This window comes from Labeo rohita, chromosome 22 (genome assembly GCF_022985175.1).
Source record: "Labeo rohita strain BAU-BD-2019 chromosome 22, IGBB_LRoh.1.0, whole genome shotgun sequence".
NCBI classification, from domain to species: Eukaryota; Metazoa; Chordata; class Actinopteri; order Cypriniformes; family Cyprinidae; genus Labeo; species Labeo rohita.
Window position 1 is genome coordinate 35,645,941 of NC_066890.1, and position 22,062 is coordinate 35,668,002.

Here is a 22,062-nt window from a genome sequence, read left to right on the forward strand (position 1 = left end):
TTTTCATGTATTTTATTTGTGGTTTTGATTAGTTTGTTTAATTTTAGATGTTTAGAAAACAATGTGTGAAATTCTGTATTCTGACTTGACATGCTTTTTTTTAGTGTAATTTCATTTATTATTATTATTTTTTTTTTTAAGTTTTGTTTTTGTTTGTTTTGCTTTGTTTTGTTTTTGATATTTGGAAAACCAGGAATTATTTGCATTCTGAGTAACTTGCATTTGTTTTGTTTTGTGTTTTGTTTTGTTTTACTTTTTTTTTTGTAATGTATTTTTTTTAAATTTCATTTTCTTAGTTTTCATTTGTTTGTTTTGTTGTTTCATTTTAGATGTTTAGAAAACATTGTGTGAAATTGTTTCCATTCTGACTTGACATGCTTTTTTTAATTTTAATTGTGTTTTTAGTTTTGTTTGTTTGTTTGTTTTTGGATATTTAGAAAACCATGTCCAGAATTCTTTGCATTCTAAATGACTTGTGTTTATTTTATTTTATTTTATTTTATTTGTTGTCGACTTATTTGTTTGTTTTGTTTCATTTTAGATGTCTCCATTCTGACTTGATATTACTTTATAAATTATTTATATATATTTTTTTTTTTTTCCTCCAATTTTTTTTTTTTTTTTTTTTTTTTTTTTTTTTTTGTGGATATTTTGAAAACCATGTCCAGAATTCTTTGCATTATATTATTACATAACTTATAGTTATTTTATTTTAATGGAACCTGGTTGAATTAATAACTATTTATTTATGTATTTATTATATTATATTATATTATATTATATTATATTATATTATATTATATTATATTATATTATATTATATTATATTATAACATTACATTGCATTACATTACATTACATTACTTATTTTATCTTAATGGAACCTGGTTGAAAAACTATTTATTAATTATATTATGTAATATTATATTTTATCTATTTATTGATTGATTTTAAAACTTAATTTAGAATTCATTTGAAACCCTGTTTCTCATTCTGGCATTTTTTTTTTTTTTATGAAAATGTATTATTATTATTATTATTATTATTATTATTATTATTATTATTATTATTATTATTATTATTATTAAATTAAAATGACTAATTTGTATCCCTATTATTTATTTATCTATTTTTAAATAAGCTGTAATAATTATATCCTGTTTTTATTTAAAAAAACAAAAACATCTAACTTTTTTGTTTTACTTTTTATTACGTTTATTTTAACGTATGTGTGTGTGTGTGTATGTGTGTGTGTATATATATATATATATATATATATATATATATATATAGACAGTTTAAAATATATATATATATATATACAGTTTAAATAAAAACAGTTTTATTAAATAAAAATTTAATAAAATTCTATTAAATAAAAATTTAATAAAATGCCAGAAAACACATTACAATTTCGTAATCTTATGTATAATGTATAATATAATATAATACAATATAATACAATATAATAAAATGTAATATAATGTTATATAATATCATCGCTCATGTGCAAACATTTATCACACACACTGTGATACAAAAATGCAAATGCAATTTCATGTTTTTAAAGACGTCCAACAATTATTTTTTCATGTGTTTTTCAGCCTCCAACATCACAGGCGCCATGGAGGACCCCATGATCGGTAAGAAAAGACTCTCAGCTATTTATTCAGCTCACATAACCTTGTCCCAACCCAACACAGCTGAGTTTTAACTAATTTACCAGAACCGTAAACACCAAAGGAACAAGAACAATGCGCAGGGTCTGCAGTGCATCTCTGCAGTGAGACAGAGAGAGAGAGTGTGAGATCTCGCATCCAACAGATGGACGTGTGTAAATGAGGCAGTGACTGATGAGATGTAGAGCTGCTGACGAGAGATTTAATGAGGCTTGGAATTGGGGTGGTGTGTGGAGGGGGAGACAGAGAACAGAGAAGAAGAAGAAAAAAGGATAGACAGATAAATGCAGGAAGAGAGGTGGACGGAGGGCAAAAGAAAGGATTTTGGAAAACATCTCACTTAGAATTTCATTTGTGCTCTTTAGTCACAGAATTAATCAGCTCGAGGTTTTTTTTTTTTTTTTTTTTTTTTTTTTTTTTTATTCAAACAAACACACACACACACACAGACTGTGTTCCAAGACCTACTGTGTCTGCTTGCCTACTGCATATTTAGGCAGCTGCCCTCTAAAAGCTCTTTTGCAGCAAAAAGCTCCTGGAAGCTGTTCGTTTTCAGTGAGAGTTGGCGATATGAAGCGATTGGAGGCGACACGAGTAACCTTTTGGCATGTCTCTGCAAAGTTTAGAAAAGTTTAACTTTAGCATTTGAAAAATGACTATAAAATGGAAGTAAAAACAGTGGAGTAAAAATGTGATACATCCTCTGAGAAAAGTTACAGTAAGCGATTTCAGTACTCCATATGATCAGCCTCTGGCCATATACTGTATGCCAAGATAAAATAAAGTAAAAATGTTTATATATATATATATATATATACACTACCGTTCAAAAGTTTGGGGTCAGTACATTTTTATTGTTTCTTTTTTTTTTTAAGAAATTAATACTTTTATTCACCAAGGATGTATTAAGTTAATAATTAAAAGTTTATTAAAAGTTAATAATAAATAATTTACATTGTTATAAAATATTTATATTTTGAATAAACACTGTACTTTTTAAACTTGTTATTCATGAAAGAATCCTGAAAAAAAAAAAAAAATCACAGGTTCCAAAAAATATTTGGCAGCACAGCTGTTGATATTATCCAACATTGATCATTCTAATAATAAATCCACATATTAGAATGTTTTCTGAAGGATCATGTGACACTTGAGACTGGAGTAACAGCTGATAAAAATTCAGCTTTTCATCACAGGAATAAATTATATTTTAAAGTATGTTAAAATAAAAAACATTATTTTATATTGTAAAAACATTTTGCAATAATACTGTTTTTTTTCTATATTTTTAATCAAATAAATGCAGCCTTTATGAGCGTAAGAGACTTCTTTAAAGACTATTACAAGTCTTACTGACCCCAAACTTTTGAACGGTAGTGTATATATATAATATACAGTACTGTGCAAAAGTTTTAGGCCACTAGTATTTTCACCAGCTAAAAAATGTTTTAAAGTAAGTTATTCTGTTTGCCATTAATTGTAATAATCTAGTGAGATTTTTGTTTGCACAAGGAGTCTGACAACAGCCAGTGCTCCACACTGAGATCTGATCTCACCATCATCCAGTTTGTCTCTGGAATGACATGAAAAAACAGAAAACTGAGACAGACTAAATCCAGAAGAACTGTTTCAACATCTCCAAGATGTTTCAAGTAACCTACCTGCAAAGCTACCTGAAAAACTCTGCACAGTGCACCTAGGGCAAAAGCTGCTTTAAACGCAAAGGATGGTCACATCAAATGCTTATTTATTTTAGTTAATAGTAGTTCTTTGATAAAGAAAATCTATTTATGACATTGTTTTTGACAGCATCCTCATTTTATGTGCCTAACTGCCTAAAAATGTTAACAGTACTGTAGCTTTGTAGGTGTAGGTCTCTTAAAGCATCTTGAAGATGTTGCCACAGTTCTTCTGGATTTAGTCTGTCTCCGTTTTTTCTGTTTTTTAAGAAAGACTGGATTGAATGATGGAGAGATCAGATCTCTGTTTGTACAAAGAGTCTGACAACAGCCTGTGCTCCACACAAAAATCTTACTTTATTATTATAATTAATGGCAAAATGAATGTTTAGAAATGTAATCTGATATTTCCTACTGACACACTACAGCAAAAGACCGACTTTAACTGACTTTAAACCATTTTTTAGCTGATGAAAATGGCCTAAGACTTTTGCACAGTACTGTGTATATGTGTGTGTGTGTGTGTGTGTGTATATATATGTATATATATAATATCTCATCTTTCATCTTTTTTTGTCTAGAATTGTTAGCACTCTGAGTGACTTGCATTTTGTTTTTTGTTTGATTTGAGTTTTAATGTATTTTATTTCATTTCATTTGTTTTTAATTTGTTTGTTTGCTTTTCTTTTGAGTCATTTTAGGTGTTTAGAAAGCGTGTAAAATTGTGTGAAATTGTCTCTATTCTGACTTGACATGCTTTTTCAAATTTTATTTAATTTTATTAGCATTTTCTGTGTGTGTGTGTGTGTGTGTGTGTGTGTGTACTTGTTTTTGCTACATTGTGGGGACCAAATGTCCCCACAAGGATAGTAAAACCTGAAATTTTTGACATTGTGGGGACTGGCTTGAGGTCCCCATGGGTACAAAAGCTTATAAATCATACAGAATGAGTTTTTTTGAGAAAGTAGGGTTAGGGTAAGGGGATAGAAAATACAGTGTGGACAGTATACAAACCATTGCACCTATGGAGAGTCCCCACAAGGATAATAAACCAGACATGTGTGTGTGTGTGTGTGTGTGTGTGTGTGTGGACCAAATGTCCCCACAAGGATAGTAAATCCTGAAATTTTTGACACTGTGGGGACCGCAGTGACACTGTGGGGACCGTTAAAAAATGATTAAAAATAGTAAATGATGTTTATCTGAAAGTGTAACGATGCAAACATGTTTTCTGTGAGGGCTAGGTTTAAGGTTAGGGTTGGATTAGGGGATAGACAATATCGTTTGGTCAGTATAAAATCTATAGAAGTGTGTGTGTGCGTGTGTGTGTGTGTGTGTGTGTGTGTGTGTGTGTTTTAAGACATATGGAAAACCATGTCCAGAATTCTTTGCATTCGGAATGACTTGTGTTTGTTTTACTATTATTTTATTTTATTTTACTTTATTTTTATTTATTTATTTATTTATTTTTGTAATGTATTTATTTTCATTTTATTTTATTTCATTTATTTGTGGTTTGTAGATATTTGGAAAACCCTGTCCAAAATTCTTTGCATTCTGAATGACTTGCATTTGTTTTTTATTTTATATTGTTTTATTTGTGTTTTTGTGTTGTTACATTTTAGATGTTTAGAAAACAAATAGTCTTCATTCTGACTTGGCATGCATTTTAATTTAATTTAATTTTATTTGTGTTTTCAGTTTTTTTGTTTTGTTTTTGTCTTTTATATATATAATATATTTGATATTTTGAAAGACTTAGTTTTATTTTTTATTTGTTTTTGTTTTGTTTTTTATTTTTTTTGTTATTTGTAATGTATTTATTTTTATTTTATTTCCTTCTATTTGTGTTTTCGATTTTTGTTTTGTTTTATTTTAGATTTTTAGAAAACAATGTGAAATTGTCTCCATTCTGACTTGACATGCTTTTTTAATTGCTTAATTTTATTTGTTTGTTTTTTAGATATTTGTAAAACCATGTCCAGATTTCTTTGCATTCTGAATTACTTGCATTTGTTATTTTAGTTTAGTTTAGTTTCATTTTAGATGTTTAGAATGCAATATGTGAAATTGTCTCCTAATTGTCTTCTGTGAAATTCTGACTTATATCATTTTATGTTATTGGTGTTCCACACACATATATAAATTTGGAAAACCATGTCCAGAATTCTTTGCATTCTGAATGAATTGCATTTGTTTTGTTTTGTTTTGTGTTTTGTTTTGTTTTTTATTTTATTTTGTTTTATTTGTTTTCGATTTGTTTTGTTTTTTTTATTTTGTTTTGTTTCATTTTAGAAATTGTCTGCATTCTGACTTCACATGCTTTTTGCAATGCATCTAATTCCTGAATTAATTTTTAAATGCTTTGGCAAGTTACCCAGCTGCAAATAACATCCAGTAGTAGGCACATCCAATACAGCAACTCAGCAACATAAATCCATCAGCATATAAAATAAGAAGAATTGCATTTAATCATGCCCTGAAACTTCAAAGATTAATTATAAAAAACATTTTTAAAATTGCAATGTTCCTTTTTATAATTAATTGTACAGGTTGGGAGTGCATAATTTAATAATAATTATATCTTGTTATTTCTTTCCTATTAAGTGCTCAGGTCATGGGCATGATTAAATGCTTGGTGTATTTTTTAAAATATTTTTAGTGCTCTAAATTAACATGTTAAATTGGCAGCTGCCTACATTTTGGCACAGCCTTTGCATCAGGACTGTCTGTGATGCCTAGTAATGCTTCCTACGTTGTTATCTATCCAGATTTTGGAACAAAGCCACTCTCTCTCTCCTCTTCAATTCAAGGTGCTTCATTACCATGATGTCCTCTCCTAGCCGCCCCCTTCTCTCTCTTATTGACGCTTGTTGTTTAATGGCTCTGAGTGGGCAGTGCATTTTAAGCTCTGATTAATGGAGCAGTAATGATAGGCTAACACCTAGATGTAGCAGGTAATTAAGCATTAATGAGCTGTGCGAAAGCACTCAGACACACAAAGACTCGATCACACGTAACAACACAACACAGCCAAAGGCTTTAATTGTTCAAAGGTGGCTCCTTCATTGCTCAGGAGGCCTAATTGAGATCTCACCGGTGGTTCATTCATGAAACTTGCCTGAGATGTTTCTTCTAAAAATGCTTTGGGCATTAAAAAAGGAGAAACAGGAACATAGTGGAATTTTGACCATTGAAGCAATGTATTTCAAAAGCTAAGAATCTCTTTTTTTATTACTAGTTATAGCACAAAATATATGTTAATGAACATCATAAGGCATCTTGTTTCAATTGGGAAAAGACATCAATACACACCATTCAAGTTTGAGCTCTCCTGTCTGGTGTGTTTGTCAGACAAAATGGCAGATTCTGCGTTTTGATTGGTCAGATCGCCTGTCAATCAAACTTATATATCAATCAAACTATATATACTTGTAAATATTTCTTAAATATATACATGAATGAATTTTTGTATTCATATATACATAATAATTACACACAGTACACTGTAAAAAATAAAGAACACAATTTGTTGAGTCAGCTTAAAAGAATTTGTTACCCTGCTGCCTTAAAATTTTAAGTTCAGTCAACTAAAATAAGTTTATTCAACTTGAAATGTTAAGTTGTACTAAGTAACAACTTAGATATTTGTGTTTGCTAAACTTAACAGATGGGTAAGTAACCCAGCTGCCTTAAAATTTTAAGTTGATTCTACTCAAATATCTAAGCTGTCACTTAGTATAATTTAACATTTCAAGTTGAATAACCTTTTTTTTGAGTTGACTGAACTTAAAATTTTAAGGCAGCCAGGTAGCCACAAATTATTTTAAGTTGACTTAAGTTGTTTTTTACAGTGTACACAAGCTCAAACTTTTATTTTGTATGCGATTAATCATGATTCATCGTTTGACAGCCCTAATAACGACAGCTACAAAAAAAACAAGAACAATAAGCCCCTGAAGCTGTTGTCGTTCCATCCTGACGGACGACAGCTATGAGCGGAATCCCGGAAAGTAAACAGTGGAACTTTAACCAGTGAGTGGACAGTTTACTCACGCGTGACTTGTATTAATAAATTCAGTCCGTTTTTTAACATGCGAAAATCTCATCCGTAATTTTTGCATGTTAAAAAATAAATATGACCTCACGTTGCGTCAATCACTTTACACACTACTTCCAAAACTTTTGTCTGTCATAAAAAAAATTCAGATCAGGTTCGATTTTCTGCATTTTCACATGAGTAGCAAGCATTTTGATAGTAAAGGATGATGAATACAAAAGAAAAAGAAAAAGCACTAAGCCCTAAGCCCTGTCTGTGAAACCAGGCCACATAATAAATATTATTGGAGTAAGTTTCCCAAGAAAAGAGTATTTAAGTCTTTCTATATAAAAGTTTTACATTTAATGTGTTACTTGCAATTATTCATGAAATTTACTAGCAGTTTCAGGGTGAAAAAAAAACTACCTAATCTTGTTTTTCTCACAAAGATATTATATGACTTCAGAAGACCTTCAATGTAGTGCACAAGTGGGATGAACTACTTTTTTGCCACTCAACATCTCCTATCTACATTACGAAAAGACTGTTTCACAAAAAAAGAAAGTCATATGGCTTTTGAAGGACAAGAATAAATACGTTTTTGTCTTATGGGAAGCCCTGCAATAAGAAAACATGGTATCTATCTAAATTCGAGTGAAAACATCTCTTCTCCACTCCGTAGAATGTCTTCATCACCCAAATTATCCACTTCATGGTGGGTTTTCTTCTTCAAGATCTCTGCTCCCTCCATTAAAAATACAACACTACGAGTGTTTTCAATTGCAGTATTGAACCATCAAATCAATTTAATGAAAAAAAAAACTTATTGAATGTTTTTGACATGGTTTTGTTTCAGGTATGGCTTCCAGTACTGAATCAGTGGCCGGTGTTCTGCTGGGTAAGAATGGAATCACATTCAACTCTTTGAATCATACAAGGCCACACTGAATATATAAGAGTCTCGATGGAGGCAGAATTATTCCACAAATTAGCTTTAATGTTCAATTAATGTTTAATTCAACTTTACGTTTCACTCGCAGACATGCCCACTTTCCACTATCCAATCAAATTGTGTGCTCTCTTAAAGGAGAAGTCCACTTCCAGAACAACAATTTACAACTAATTTATTCACCCCCTTGTCATCCAAGATGTTCATGTCTTTCTGTCTTCAGTCATAAAGAAATTATGGTTTTTGAGGAAAACATTTCAGGGTTTTTCTTCATATAATGGACTTGATTGATGCCCCGATTTTGAACTTCCAAAATGTAGTTTAAATGCAGTTTCAAAGGGCTCTAAACGATCCCAGCCAGCCGAGGAAGAAGGGTCTTATCTAACGAAACGATCTGTCATTTTTATTTAGAAAAATAAAAATTTGTATTCTTTTTAAGCACAAAAGCTTGTGTAGCACAGGCTCTGGGATGCGCGTTCACAATGTCATGAATTAGTGATGGGTCGTTCTTGAACGATTCTTTCATTTTGAACGAATCTTTAATGTGACTTGGGAAGAACGAGTCGTTTCGGGGAGTGATTCGTTCAGTCACACATGCGCAACATCATATTAGTTTCTGTTCTGGAATTAGTTCACCTGTTTCGAGTCTTCGGGTTTTTCGAGTCGTTCGTTCATCTTATGGGTCTGTCACGTGATGAACGAACAACTCAAACCCGAAAACTTGTCAGATAAGAGGTGTGGTGAGCTAATCATAGACCCAGGTAAACAATGAATTAATATTTTCTGTTTCTTATAGCATTATAGTTTTGTCTTGTTTGTAGTGTGATCAATGTTTGTGTAAGCAGTAGATGTGTTAGGGACGTAACATGTAGCATTTTGATTATATTTTGCTAAAATGAACAAAATGACTAGAAAAGAGATTTGTTCATTTTGCTAAACGAGACTCAAAGGTCCAAGTTGGTAAAATGATCCGAACTTCCCATCACTACTACGAATCACGAATCACAAGTTCATCGTCTGTGTACACTGGCTAACAAGGTAGAGCATGGTAAAAAACTCCATCTTATTTTCTCCTACAATTTCAGAATCGTCCGACATTGTTGTAGCTTTTTGTTTGTAAACAGCATTTGACTTGCACTTTCTTAGTCTTTGCGCGTTCGCTTGGTAAACACTACCGGCGTGACCTTTCAACATGATTCAATAGTACGTGAACGCACATCCCAGAACCTGTGCTACACAAGCTTTTGTGCTTACAAAAGTATACAAATTTTTATTTTCCGAAAAAAATGGCCGATCGTTTCGCAAGATAAGACCCTTCTTCCTCGGATGGGACCGTTTAGAGCCCTTTGAAGCTGCATTTAAACTACATTTTGGAAGTTCAAAATCGGGGCACCAATGAAGTCCATTATATGGAGAAAAATCCTGAAATGTTTTCCTCAAAAACCATAATTTCTTTACGACTGAAGACAGAAAGACATGAACATCTTGGATGACAAGGGGGTGAGTAAATTATTTGTGAATTGTTGTTCTGGAAGTGGACTGCTCCTTTAAGTAAACACTGTTTTGTGTGGACTTCATAACTATTATCAACTTGGTTTCATTCTTTTCTGGTCTTCTTGTGGTTGTTCCCTTACCTAGGAGTCTCTATAATAGCAGCTTTCGTGATAATACTGCTAATTTCTGTAGTGATTCTTCGCTTCATGGCCCATCAGAAAGGTACATATTACACCCACGAGGAGGCCTTAGCTTTTAAGAGCGACCCTGAGATGCTTGAGGTCACAGAAGATCCAGAAGATCCGGAAGAGCCAGAAGATCCAGAAGATCCGGAAGAGCCAGAAGATCCAGAAGATCCGGAAGAGCCAGAAGATTCAGAAGAAGGTAAGAGACCACTAAACTTCCATAAGTTTCCCACTTTGAGGCTGCCTGCTAGAAAACTTATTAATAACCTTTAAAGTCATGTTTCTCATAATAGTGTCGAAAATCTGTTTTGCAGAGGAGCCTTAGTATATCCTGGCGGGAAGCCTTTTGGGACGTTTCCTGTGTGAAATGTATCACTGGGAGCGACAGAAGGATCTGTCGTGGTTCCTCTTCCTTTTCACTCTCCAATCACATATGCCTTTTCCAACAGATGTCCTTTTTCTGACGGCTTCACACTCAACCACTCTAAAACTAAAATAGATTTCCATGTGGAGAAGCACTTGTGTGCTAATTATTATACTTTGTGTGTTACACAGTACTTAAGTTATATTAAAATGTGAGTTTTTTTTATACTGTGAACTTTTAACCTTATGAATTAACATGTCTTCATGTCGATTCTATTTCATTAACATACAGTGAAGTTCATAAATTATGTAATTTACGCCAACTTTAGTAAGTGGTTGACACGTGTCTCTTTGTAGAAACTCCTTCGCGAAGATTAAGACACCCAGAATTGACAGCATGAATCAAACTCCACGTGACTCATTATCCAGGCAGTTTGTCAACATGCATGCCAGTTGTTTTATAACATCTGTAGTAACTCAAAAAAAAAATATTCACAGGTGGAATAAGAGTTAAACAGCCTTCGGCAACTGTCCACATTTCACTCAATGAAAATTCTGTCATTTTTACTCACCCTCATGTCATTCAAAACCCTCTTTTTTTCTGTGGAACACAACATTAGATGTTAAACAAATTTTGTTCTTTCTGCTTGGTTCCATATAACATGTATAAGTTCCAAAAATGACAATAAAAAAAAAACATGAGAGTAAATGGAGAGTTTATTTGCAAAAACCAATAAACGCCACATTCAAAAAATGCTGTGCTTTATTCTCCACATGTACCGCGGTCTGAACCTCTTAAAACACGTTTTGTAAAAAAGCCGGTATGGACCTTTCTCACATTTCCGGGTTTCTCAAAGCGGAAACGACTTCATAGTTGGGTAAAACCCGAGAGCAGTGAATGGGAGAGTACCACAAAAGGAGTTATCGGTTTTTGCAAATGAACTCTTCAAATAATGACATACATATAATCTACTGTTCAAAAATTTGGGATTTGTAAATATTAACATTAAACTGAACAAAAGTGACAGTAAAGACATTTTGTAATGCTGTTGAATTTCCAATTCTTCAAAGATTCTTCAGAAAAGGTGTCACAGTTTCCAAAAAACTATTAAACATCACAGCTGTTTATGACACTGATAATAAGAAATGTTTCTTGAGCAGCAATTTAGCATATTAGAATGATTTCTGAAGAATCATGTGACGCTGAAGACTGGAGTAATGATGTTGAAAATTCAGCTTTGAATCACAGGAATAAATTACATTTTAAAATATATTCAAATAGAAAACTGTGATTTAAAAACACATAAAAATCTTACAAATCTCAAACTTTTGAACTAGTGTGTGTATAATATACACGTAAATAATATTTTGGTTGAGTATACACTATATCACTCAAACGTTTGGGGTCAGTAAGATTTGTAATGTCTCTTACGCTCATCAAGGCTGCGTTTATTTGATAAAAAAAAAAAAAAAAAAGTAATATTGTGAAATATTATTACGATGTAAAACAACATTCTTCTATTTTAATATACATTAAAAATCTAATTTATTTCTGTGATCAAAGCTGAATTTTTCAGCTTCATAACTCCAGTCTTCAGTGTCACATGATCTTTCAGAAATCATTCTGATATACTGATTTATTATCAGTGCTGAAAACATTGTGTTGCTTAATATTTTTTGGAACCTGTGATGAATAAAAAGTTAAAAAGAACAGCATTTATTTAAAATAGAAATATTTTCTAACAATACACACTACTCTTCAAAAGTTTGGTAAATACTCAAATGTTTTATTCTTTCTTTTTTAAAAAAGAAATGAATACTTTTATTCACAAAGGATGTGTTAAATGAATAAAAAGTGATAGATTTACATTGTTAGAAAAGATTTATATTTTAAATAAATGCTGTTTTGTAAACTTGTTATTCATCAAAGAATTTTGAAAAAAAAGAATCTCGGGTTCCAAAACAATATTTGGAAGCATAACTGTTTCCTGTTTCCAATTATAATTCTAATAATAAATCAGCATATTAGAATGATTTCTGAAGGATCATGTGACGCTTAAGACTGGAGTAACAGGTGATGAAAATTCAGCTTTGCATCACAGGAATAAATTATGTTTTAAAGTATATTACAATAAAAACCATTATTTTATGTTGTAAAAACATTTTGCAGTATTATTGTTTTTTTCTGTATTTTTGATCAAATAAATGCAGTCTTGATGAGCATAAGAGACTTTTTCAGGTCTTATTGATCCCAAACCTTTGAGTGGTAGTGTATTTTTCAGTGGGTTTGATTTTTTTTTTTTTTTTTTTTTTTTTTAATTGACTTTTTAATGATATGAACCAAAGAACAGCTTTTTATGTTATTACTGTGGTTTGTTTTTCATCTATTTAATTTTTAAATGAATCCTTAAATAATTTGCATGTGAAAAGACATAAGTAGATGCCTATTAACATTCTTGTAATATTTATTTTAGTAACCCTTGATAGATCACGCCGCTGATGCCAGTGAGATTAAAATAAAGCTAAAAACAGAAACCATGCTATCTTTTATTTATGTCATATAGTTGTGTTCGAACGTACACATAGCGCTCATTGTATAGGCTCATCTAAATCTACAGAAATATAGAAGTTCCAAGTAAATAAAACCAAGATTTGCTTCATTTTAAATCCAGCTTGATATTTATACAATCTGAAACACCTAGCTGAGCCTGCAATATTTGTTTGCTGACCTGAATGTCATATGGATACAGTAATATTCTGCTAGAGCTCTAAAAATACACATTTAAGAGACTCTAATGCTAAAGTAAACAGTGCGTGACGGTCCACACAGAAAACAAGAGGCAAACAAACAAAGACTGCGGTTTAAGAGTTTCAAAAATAGCCGACTAGGCAAATCAAAAGCCACATCTCTGAATCCGAGAAACAAACCAAACATCTCGAACGCACAGCTCTCTCTTTGTCTACAGCAATTTGTGGAAACTGGTACATCTCGCTATACGACGGAAGCCAGTGACCTGATTAGGGCTGGATGAAAACAGTTTCTAATTAGCGGTGAACAGCGTCACCCCCTCGGAGAGTTGAGCTGAAATAAAGTGTCAACAACAGCAGGAAACTTTCAAAGAAAAACTCCAATATAGCATACGCGCTAGGGGAATTAGCCCGTAGCCGAGCTCGAAACTATTATACGACCATGCGAAATACAATTTAGCAGGGAGGAGCTCAAACAAAGAGCGGATGGGCAAATACATCAAAAGAAAGGGTTATTTCTGAGCTATTTACTCAGCGCCGAGGCTCTCCGGAGATGCCACGACGTACGCCGTTCAGACCACCAGTAAACCCAATGCCAAAAACGACGTCTAATCATGCCAACTCATGTTTGATCCAGCCGAGGTGGTGTGATGTCTCAAAAACATGTCAGAAATGTAATAGCTTCGGACGATGCGAAAATGAACTTTTCCGAGGTGTTAGCGACCGATTTGTTTATTTGTATTAAGTAGGTTAATGATATCCCCAAAAAGTAATTTCCACCAATTTTCTGCTGCGGACATGCAGCAAATGAACCCAAACGAAGCCTTTTTTTCCCCCACACAATAGGGCCGGTTTGATCCAGCTTTGTTTGGACGTGGATCACCATCAAAAGCGTCAATTCGCATTGATTTCTCATCTCAGCGGAAGCCATTACAGGGAATAAAAACGACAGATATGACAGAGCGAGTTTCAGCCCTCTTTAGAGAGGTCGACCTTCGTTGGGGAGGGGGGTCTGAATCAAGGCCATCATCTCTCAAATATCATGTAAATGTAGCAGGATAAGACTGGGAGACGCATAATGCCGCACATCAATAGCTGCGTAGGGAACAAAAGAAGTCTACTTATTTCGCTGCCTTCAAGTCATTTGTCATAAGATTAAAGGACTAGTTCACATAAATATGAAAATTGTGTCATTCACTCACCCTTGTGTTGTTCTTTTTTCAGCTGAATGCAGAGGGAAATGTTTTTTTGCGCAGTATTTGCACTTGGTTGTTCATAGTAACATGTTTACCAAGGTCCAGAGTGTTCCTGAGACTTGTGTGCTATATTCAACATCTTCTAAAGCTATATGATAGCTTTGTGTAAGAGAAACAGCTAGTTTTTAGCAATTTTGAGGTACTATGTTTTCAGAAAGACCTTAAACAGGTTTGGAACGGCATGAGGGTGAGTAAATGATGATAGATTTCAGATTTTCAGAACTTTATGCTGAGATAAAAGGAGAGGTTCACTTCCAGGACAAAAATTCCCCCGTGTCATCCAAGATGTTCATGTCTGCTGCAAAGAAATTATGTTTTTTGAGAAAAACATTTCAGGATTTTTTTCTTTCTTTGCACGTTCACTTTCTAAAAACACTGGGTCGGTGCTTCTGCTTACATCACGTGTGACCTTTCCAAAGTGATTATGCAATAGGTGAAGTCAAGACAAGCATTTGTGGTTAAAAAGTAAATTAATTTGTATCTGTTTTTTTTTTTTTTTTTTTAATAAAATGGCTAGATAAGACCCTTATTCCTCAGATGGGATTGTATAGAGCCCTTTGAAGCTACACTGAAACTCAAATTTGGACCTTCGTACAGTTAAATGTCCTGGAATGTTTTCATCAAAAAACGTAATTTCTTTGCGACTGAAAAAAAGAAAGACATGGACATCTTGGATGACATGGCGGTGGAATATCAGGAAATTGTTATTCTGGAAGTGAGTGTTTCCTTTAAAAACCTGGATACAACACGTTGTGTAGCATTTCTTTGTTTACAGTGCTAGGTGGTGTTTGGCCAAAGCAGCACAAAGAATTTACTAGGGCTGCCCTCTAATAGTTGACTAACCATTAGACAACGAGAAGAGGCTTGGTCAACCAAAATTTTATTAGTCAAGGAAAAATGTTCCACAGTGGCGAAGTCACGCAGTCCATGACGGACAGATCCTAATGGCTGGTCTATGCAGTAATATAGTACATTTAAACACAAGGGTTGCCAGGTTTTCACAACAAAACCCTCCCAATTGCTACTCAAAACTAACTCGAATGCGTTTCGAGGGGGTCCCCTGTTATAAAAAGGCATTCCGGGGGATAAAATACACTTTTTTTGTTTCCCTGCTAAATTCGTATTTTAGAAACAAAATATGACATTATTGGGGTCGCTCCAAACTGCGGACATCAAAAACAACCTGCAGCAACAGTGTTAAAGTACGGAAAAAACGCAAACTTGGCTACACTCCAAAACACTATCATTCATCGACCTGGCTTTTCATCTAAAATATGTAAGTAGTAGCAACTTTACATGGCCACTCAATCTAGAAAAATGTGCGCTATTCAAGTGTCTGTGCAGAGTGTGGCAGCTAAACAGTAGCACGCTCACTGCACTTAAAATACTCCGTCATTTTTGCTCATACAGAAAAGAGTAATACATCATTTTGAATCTGTAAACACTCTACGTTTACTTGTGTGCACTTAGAATAATAACAAAACATTGCACTTTTGTAAAATAATGAAAGTAAACAGGATGCTCTTTCTGCCGTCTCGGTCTCTGTGAACTTAATCATGAAACTTCGTATATGTATAATTGCATTACGAACATGAAAAATATATCTATGGAGAGTGAAATGTCTACTTTTAAATGATTCAATTGAAATAGAAAACAGATATTCTCAGATTATGTAATCTGTATGAAACATTCATACAGGCAAATCAGTACTGCGGAGATGACAAGTCAGTGTCGCCGACTTCATCTCTTGGGGTGAAAACAAAGAAAGCACTAGTTTATGAATAAATTATTAAAACATTAGTGCAGTCTCCTTGCTGTTTTTCCCTTACACATTCATAATTATTATATCTGCTGGTGCACTGTGGTTTTTGCATGCACTTGAGCGCTTATTAGGCTATGTACGCAATTAAAGACTCATTATTAATTATGATTTATATGGTTTATTAATGAAATGTGACTAATAGTCGACAGATGCTTAAAATGAATGACTACTAGTCGTCAGAACTTTAGTCAAGGGCAGCCCTACAATTTACCCTTATGTTGTTGTGTTTTTCAGTGAAATGCAAAAGAGATTTTTTGGCACATAATTTGTGATTCCTTACGTTATCTGTCCAAATATATAATTCCAAATCATCGTAAAAGTTGTTGCTGAGACTTGCTAGGTGTTGTTTGGCTAGACTAGCGCAATGAATTCCCTCATTAGCATCTGCAAATATGTTTAAATTTTCATTCTACTGAGAGAGAAACTTTAGTTTATTCATCAGAACATCTGGATGTTCAGGCTGTTGATAAGGGTAAAGGTTTTTAGCCTTAAATAATGTGTTAATGTGATTTAGCAAAGCAGCTTAGCATGGATTTGAGTCTTTTCTATTTTCATGATGCCAGAGTTGCGTGTGCGCGTGTGTGTTCATAAGTCCAGAGGGCAGCTGTTAGTGGCATGAATTTAATCCAATTTCTCCATCTCCAGTGCTGTGGAGCCAGCCATAATTCACCCCAAAACGGTCTCTTCCTGTCATGGGAGTTCATGCTAATGAGAAATTAGGACAGGTTGGGTGTGTGTAAAAATGTGTTAATTCCATCATTGTTTAAATATTTGATCGATTGCCATTCGTATTCCCATGCTCTAGAATTTGCGCCGTCCTCAGTCCCACTTCAGGGTCAAGGGGGCCATATATCCTCTTCTAAATGGGATAGCCAGAATTAGCGATAAAGCATTAGCATAGGCCACCATGGAAACTTCTTAGCTGCTTTGTGAAAATGATGCTATTTCCAGACTCTCTCCAACTAGGAGCATGTTTGTGTAACTCCTGGTCACATTTCCAGAACAGTATGAGGAGTTTGATTCAAAATCACTGGCTAGAAATGAAAAGGTGCCTTGGCTAGAATGTATCTAGGTCATATTCAAAATGTGAATTAATTTTGTACATGAATATAAAATTATTTATGGTAATTTAATAATGAAATCATGGAACAGTATCATGCAATAAAATGTCTTAAACGGCTGAAGTCTTCTGGGACTATTTTCTTTATAAAAGTCAACGTCTTACACTTAACATAAGGTGAAAAAAGAGACAAGGTAAGAGTTCTATTTCATATTTTTGGCTCCCCTACGGGTTTGAAGAAGTGGGCTAGAGGAGAGCCGCTCAGCATTACGTCAGCTGGAAACAATAAACTGAACGGAGTCATCCATCATGAGCGTTTGATTCCGCTGACAGCACGTCAAATCCTATTGATCTCCAGGAGAACCTTCAGGATCGCTGACGGGACTCTGGCGGCGCTCTGATGTGACATAAATTCAGGTTTACCTCTTCCTGGCAAACTTTTTATGACATGACCTAAAAAATTATGTAAAAGCTTTGTAAAAACGTATGATGATAATATCGGAAAGCAATTTTTTCTCTTTAGTGCTAACCAGTTCATCTCCCTCATTCAGTATTGTCAGTGAATAATGATGTAAACTGAACACATTTACAGTTTAGGTCAAAAGTTTACATACACCTTGCAGAATCTGCAAAATGTTAATTGCTGTACCAAAATAAGAGGGATCATACAAAATGCATGTTATTTTTTATTTAGCACTGGCCTGAATAAGATTATTTTAAATAAGTTTATAAAAATTACCTTGTTCAAAAGTTTACGTACACTTGATTTTTAATACTGTGTTGTTAAAATCTGTCAGGTCCCACAAATTCTTTGGTTTTTCAGCATTTTTGTGTATTTGAACCCTTCCCAACAATGACTATATGATTTTGAGATCCATCTTTTCACACTGAGGACAACTAAAGGACTCATATGTAACTATTACAGAAGGTTCAAATGCTCACTGGTGCTTCAGAAAGCAACAAGGTGCATTAAGAGCCGGGGGGTGAAAACTTTTTGAATTTGAAGGTCAAGGTGAATTTCACTTATTTTGTCTTCTGGGAGATATGTAAGTAACTTCTGTAGCTTCTGAAGGGCAGTACTAAATTAAAAAGAATATGATATTTAGACAAAATAAGAAAAATTTAATCCTGTTCAAAAGTTTTCACCCCCCAGCTTTAAATGCATTGTTTTTTCCTTCTGGAGCATCAGTGAGCATTTGAACCTTCTGTAATAGTTGCATATGAGTCCCTCAGTTGTCCTCAGTGTGAAAAGATGGATCTCAAAATCATATAGTAATTGTTGGAAAGAGTTCAATTACACAAAAATGCTGAAAAACCAAAGAATTTGTTGGAGTTAAAGTATTTTTCTGAAGAACAGTGTGCAATTTTGGTAAAATAATTTACATTTTGCAGATCCTGCAAGGTGTGTGTAAACGTTTGACTTCAACTGTAGGTTTTTTGAGTCCTTTTTAAAAGCAATAGTTTTCAGGCTTTCCAAGAAGTAAATGAGTTTGATTCTTCATCAGAACAAATTTGGATAAATGTAGCATTACATCACTTGCTCACCAATGAATCCTCTGCAGCAAATGGGTGCCGTCAGAATGAGTCCAAAGCATCACAATAATCTACAAGTAATCCACACAAGTTCAATTTCAATGTTTAAATTAACTATTCCTTTGAAGATTCAGTGCTATTTATTGTAACTGCACTGAAGAGTGCAACCAGCACAATCTTCAAAATTTCTCCTTTTTTGTTTCACAGAAGAAATGCTCATACAGATTTGGAAAGACATGATGGTGAGTAAATGGTGGTGAAGAATTTTCACTTTTGGGTAAAATAAATAAACAAATATACCTTTTGGTACAATAATGATCTGGGAGCACTATGGGGTTTTTTTTTTTTATAAAACATGATTTCCCCCACATGAAGTGCTTTCTGTTACAGAATTTTTTTTTTTTTTTTTTTTTTTTTTTTTTTTTGACCACTTTATGAGATTTTCAAAATGTCATTTTAAAATAGAAGGGTAGAAGTGCAGTTTGAAAGAACAAAGGTGGCGTTGCTTTTTCTCCCCTGCTCATTTGAGTACAGTGCATACACCATCATAATGCAAAAATAAACCAGGCTATTAACGCTAAAATTCTCCAGGGTTTTGAAGTTTTTTATTGCAGCCTAAAAGTGACCCCCTGCATGTGGCAGAATTCAAAGAACAGCCTTTCTTTTCATCTTTGAAATTATAGTTATTGAAAAGATAGGTCAAGGGAAAAATTTGAATGTGTGAGTCAGTGTAATGACTATGGACTCTGTACTGTTATAGGTCATCAAGTTACATATGCTTTTACAGTTCGGTTCCAGCATGAGTTGTTGAAGTTTTCGTATACTACTTGAAGCAGGGTGTGCTGTAAAAAACAAGTCCATCTATTAAGATTGTGGTGTGAATAGATTCACAGTAAATGAATCCTACCCTAAGTTGCACAGGTTTCTGTATGAATGATGTGGAATTACAGTGATCTAATTGAGATATAATCACCTAAAGAGTCCCAGACATTTTTATATTTGCTCTGGAGTCATTAACGCTCGAGATTTGTAACACCTGCTTAGGAAAAGTGCTGTGTCAAGCAAAGAAGATTAAAGCCAAGAGTTCCTTATTTCTCTGCGAGAAGATGTCTGCGCACACAGGCATGCTCGCAAACACACACCCTTGAGGCCCTGCCCATTATCTGTCCGACGTGTAAAATGTTCCTCAGAGCGATCGATGAAGATCAGGTCCAAGGAATTGATAACCTTATAAAGCCCGTAATTACTTTCCTTCCTCAGCAACGAGCAATAAAGTTTTTATTATAGATCTCTCCACTCATTCCGCGAGTCTTAGACAGTGAGGGATGTTAGAAATTAAAACTCACAGACTGTGATTGTTTCACCGGCTGAGAATGCACAGATACAGCGGACTGAAAGTTCACTGAATTTCAAGGGCAACCTGAGCTCCCATGTTGTTCCTGTCAATGTGGAGATCTGGGAAGAAACTTACGGCCTTTCATTAGCAGTAAAACAGTAAGTCAAGGTCAGTTTGACTGGGTTCTTATTTATAGTATGTTATTTGAATGTAATCTTGACCAACAATTTGGTAATTTTGTGATCTTTTCCTGTTCAAGTATGAGCTGTGTTTGAATGGCCGGAAATGGCTGCTCAAGAGAGTTATAAAACTGGAAAAGAGCAGGATACGAGGAAAGAATGGGTTTGGAAACAGGTCACTGCATAAAAAGATTTAGACTAGATCTAGATTAAACTAATTACAAGATCACCAGGAAGAAAAACTGCAAGAGGACTTGCTACACTCTTTAAAATAAAGGTTCTTTATTGGCATCAGTGATTCTGTGAAGAACCTTGAACATCCATGGAAACTTTCAAATGCAGAAAAGTTTCTTTATAATCAAAAAAGGTTCTTTAGATTTTTAAAATGTTCTTCAAAATGGTTCTTTTAGAAACTGTTCACTGAAAGGTTCTAAAATGGTTAATCTATGGCAGGGGTCACCAAACTTGTTCCTGGAGGGTCGGTGTCCTGCAGAGTACCTCCAACTTTCCTCAACACACCTGAAGGGAAGTTTAAAGTATACCTAGTAAGACCTTGATTAGCTGGTTCAGGTGTGTTTGATTAGGGTTGGTGCTAAACTCTGCAGGGACACCGGCCCTCCAGGACCGGGTCTAGTGACCCCTGATCTATGGCATCACTGCAAAAACACCCTTTTAGAACCTTTATTTTCAAGAGAGTAAGAGGTAAAAGGAAAGCCATTTCAGAGACTGTTTTTACATTTTAATTAAAGATTACAAAAGAATCCCTTGGAATAATGTGCAATACGAAACTGTTCAAAACCAGACCAAGCGCATGTATTAAGAAAATAAATAAATTCAGTTTTTGGATTTCATATTGACTTAATGTTCATTATCTTGGAGTTAAGTAAGAAAGACCTCAAGCTTTCAGACTTTAATCGTCCACTAAATTCTGTGCAGCTTTCATTCTCTCGATTTCTCTTTTTGTATTCTTGCTCTAGATGGGAACATTGCTGAATCAATGCTAAATCTCACGGACAAATGTATATTGATAAAACATAATGAAATAACAGAGTGCAAACCCTGAGAAAGCCAGTTAACGGGTTTGATGTCTGTTGTCGGTCAGGCGTGGTTGTAGTCAGTGTGTAATTGCCACTGGAGTGAATGAATGTTGGAGTGTGGGAGCTGTTTTCGGAATGTCCTTTGTGGAGGTTATTAGACTTTGGGCAAAACAGCTGGTGTCCTTCATTCTGGATTCTTAGTAAATACAGCAAGACCTGTCAATCAATTTGGAGATCAATCAATCTCTGAGAAATTAGATTACGTAGAGGACAAATGGAGACTTTTGGTGACTTCAGTCTTCTCAGATTTGTTTTGAGACCCCAGTAGCTATAAAAAAAAAAAAAAAAAAAAAGGTGTATTGATGAACACTAGGAGAGACCAGAAAGATCTTAACAATCTAAACCATGCTTTATCTAGGAGCCAGAATAACATAGGAGACTTTGAATCTTTTGACTTGGACTAGTGAGCAAAAACACCTAATAATTACCTAAATCAGGGGTGTCCAACTTGCCACAACCCACCTGCCTTGAAGTTTTTAGTATGCCTAGTAAGACCTTGATTAGCTGGTTCAGGTGTGTCTAATTGGGTTTGGAGCTAAACTCTGTGGGACAGTTGCCCTCCAGGAGCAGGATTGGACACCCCTGACCTAGTTCAGGCCGCAGACCTGCACAGTTCAGCTCCAACTCTAATCAAACACACCTG

At 34.1% G+C, this 22,062-nt stretch overlaps 1 protein-coding gene across 3 annotated transcripts in view; it reads left to right on the forward strand.

Moving 5' to 3' along the window:
- Positions 1 to 17,394, forward strand: part of LOC127153812 (uncharacterized) — a 53,633-nt gene extending 36,239 nt beyond the window's left edge. For all 3 annotated transcript variants that reach the window (XM_051095069.1, XM_051095071.1, XM_051095070.1), the window contains 4 exons: positions 1,605 to 1,643; positions 8,254 to 8,295; positions 9,985 to 10,224; positions 10,340 to 17,394. In XM_051095069.1, coding sequence (XP_050951026.1) covers positions 1,605 to 1,643; positions 8,254 to 8,295; positions 9,985 to 10,224; positions 10,340 to 10,350 — 332 coding nt within the window. In that variant the 3' untranslated portion in view covers positions 10,351 to 17,394. The remainder of the gene's footprint in view (positions 1 to 1,604; positions 1,644 to 8,253; positions 8,296 to 9,984; positions 10,225 to 10,339) is intronic.
- Positions 17,395 to 22,062: the final 4,668 nt, after the last annotated feature.